General features: G+C 62.3%; 1 protein-coding gene across 1 annotated transcript in view; it reads left to right on the forward strand.

Moving 5' to 3' along the window:
* The window catches only part of BCAM (basal cell adhesion molecule (Lutheran blood group)), a 13,573-nt gene extending 11,959 nt beyond the window's left edge, over positions 1-1,614 (forward strand). Inside the window, exons 14-15 of the mRNA XM_017502420.2 lie at positions 901-1,018; positions 1,112-1,614. Coding sequence (XP_017357909.1) covers positions 901-1,018; positions 1,112-1,117 — 124 coding nt within the window. The 3' untranslated portion in view covers positions 1,118-1,614. The remainder of the gene's footprint in view (positions 1-900; positions 1,019-1,111) is intronic.
* Positions 1,615-1,893: the final 279 nt, after the last annotated feature.

The following is a 1,893-nucleotide window of genomic DNA, read 5'->3' on the forward strand; positions in this document are numbered from 1 at the left end:
CCATCCTCATCCCCAACCCCATTCTCATCCCCACCCCTATCCCCAACCCATCCTTATCCCCAACTCCATCCCTAACCCATTCTTATCCCCAACTGCAACCCCAAATCCAACTCACACATCCCCAACTCCATCCTCATCCCCAGCTACAGCCCCAAACCCTGCCCAGAGCCATTCCCAAACCTGTCCCCAAGCCAAACTCAACACCATCCCCTTCCCCAATCTCCTCTCCTGCCCCCAGCTCAGCCTCATTCCCAACTCCATTCCTGTCTCCCATCCCAACCCGACCCCCAACCTCCCCTCAACTCCAATCCATAACCCCCTTCAAACCATCCCCATCTGAGCTCCTCTCCAGCCCAGGCCCCATCGCCGTCCTCCCCTGACCTCCAGCCCCAGCTCCCATCATGCCCCTGAGCTCACCCTTAACTCCAACTTCTCCAATTCCATCTCACCATTCAGCCCTCGTCTAGCCACTTCCCAGCCCTAGACCCCCACCATCCCCAAGCCAACTTCACCCATGTCCCCATTCCCCATTCTCGACTCTAACCCCAACCGCTAAGCCTCTCCCAGCCGCTCCTCAACTAACCTCTTCGCCAGCCCCACCACATGGCTGTACTCATCTCCAGTCCGCAGCCATCCAGGACCATCCCAGATCTATCCCAAAGCCAGCTCCAGCTACGTTCCCATCTCCAACCCCAATAGCATCTGCATCCCCACGCCCAGTCCTGACCCCAGTGTCATTACCACCCCCTCACCCAGTCCCATGCCATTCCCACCTAGCACACTCCCCCCTTACCTCCACCCCCAGCCGCCTCCTAGCCCCACCCACCCCCATCCTCAGCTCCTCCCCCTGCCTGGTGTACCTCCAACCCAACGCCTCCCCCTGATGCCTCCTCCCCGCAGGCCGCCAGGGGAGCCAGAGCTGAGCCACTCAGGGTCGGAGCGGCCTGAGCAGACCGGCCTTCTCATGGGAGGTGCCTCTGGAGGAGGCCGGGGTGGCAGCGGAGGCTTCAGAGACGAGGTGGGTGAGGGCCCGGACCCCTGGTGAGAGGAACCTGCTGGGCAGTGGTGCAGCACCTGTGGGCAGAGGCTGACCTCTGCCTCCGCTCCCCAGTGCTGAGCCAAGGACCTCCTAGAGGCTGTCCCTGGACCTGGAGCTGCAGGCATCGGAGAACCAGCCGCGCTCACGCCGCCCCCGCCCCCGCCTTCCTTCTTTCCTCTCCCTGCCCAGCCCTCCCTTCCTTCCTCTGCTGGCCAGGCAGGGACCCACAGCGACTGCCTGCCTCTGGGAGGGAAGGAGAGGGAGGGTGAGTGGGTGGGAGGGGGCCTTCCTCCAGGGAGTGTGACTCTCCCAGGCCCAAGAATAGCTCCTGGCCCAAGCCCAGGGCCCGGCCTGGGACAAGGCTCCGAGGGTCGGCTGGCCTGGGCTATTTTTACCTCCCACCTCCCTTGCTGGTCCCCCGACCTGACGCTGACGTCCTGCTGCAGAGTCTGACACTGGATCCCCGCCCCTGCCCCTGCCCCTGCTCCTGCCCCTGCCCAGCCCTACCTCCGCCCTGCCCCATCATCTGTGGACACTGGAGTCTGGAATAAATGCTGTTTGTCACATCGACACTATCCTGTGGCCAGAGCTTCCTCTGGGAGGAGGGAGGGGAAGGGCGATGCAGGTTATTCTCCCCCTTAGCTGCCCCTCCCCGGTCCGCCCTCTTGCAAGAGGACGGGAGAAGCCTGATGTCATGGAGAAAGAAATGAGACCGGCTGGGCACCGTGGATCATTCTTGTAATCCCAGTGGTGGTGGCTCACACCTATAATCCCAGCACTTTGAGAGGCTAAAGCTGGAGGGTGGCTTGAGGCCAGGAGTTCAAGACCAGCCTGGGCAACATATCAAGACTCCA

The sequence above is a fragment of the Cebus imitator genome, unplaced genomic scaffold, assembly GCF_001604975.1.
Source record: "Cebus imitator isolate Cc_AM_T3 unplaced genomic scaffold, Cebus_imitator-1.0 Scaffold296, whole genome shotgun sequence".
In the NCBI taxonomy this organism is placed as follows: domain Eukaryota; kingdom Metazoa; phylum Chordata; class Mammalia; order Primates; family Cebidae; genus Cebus; species Cebus imitator.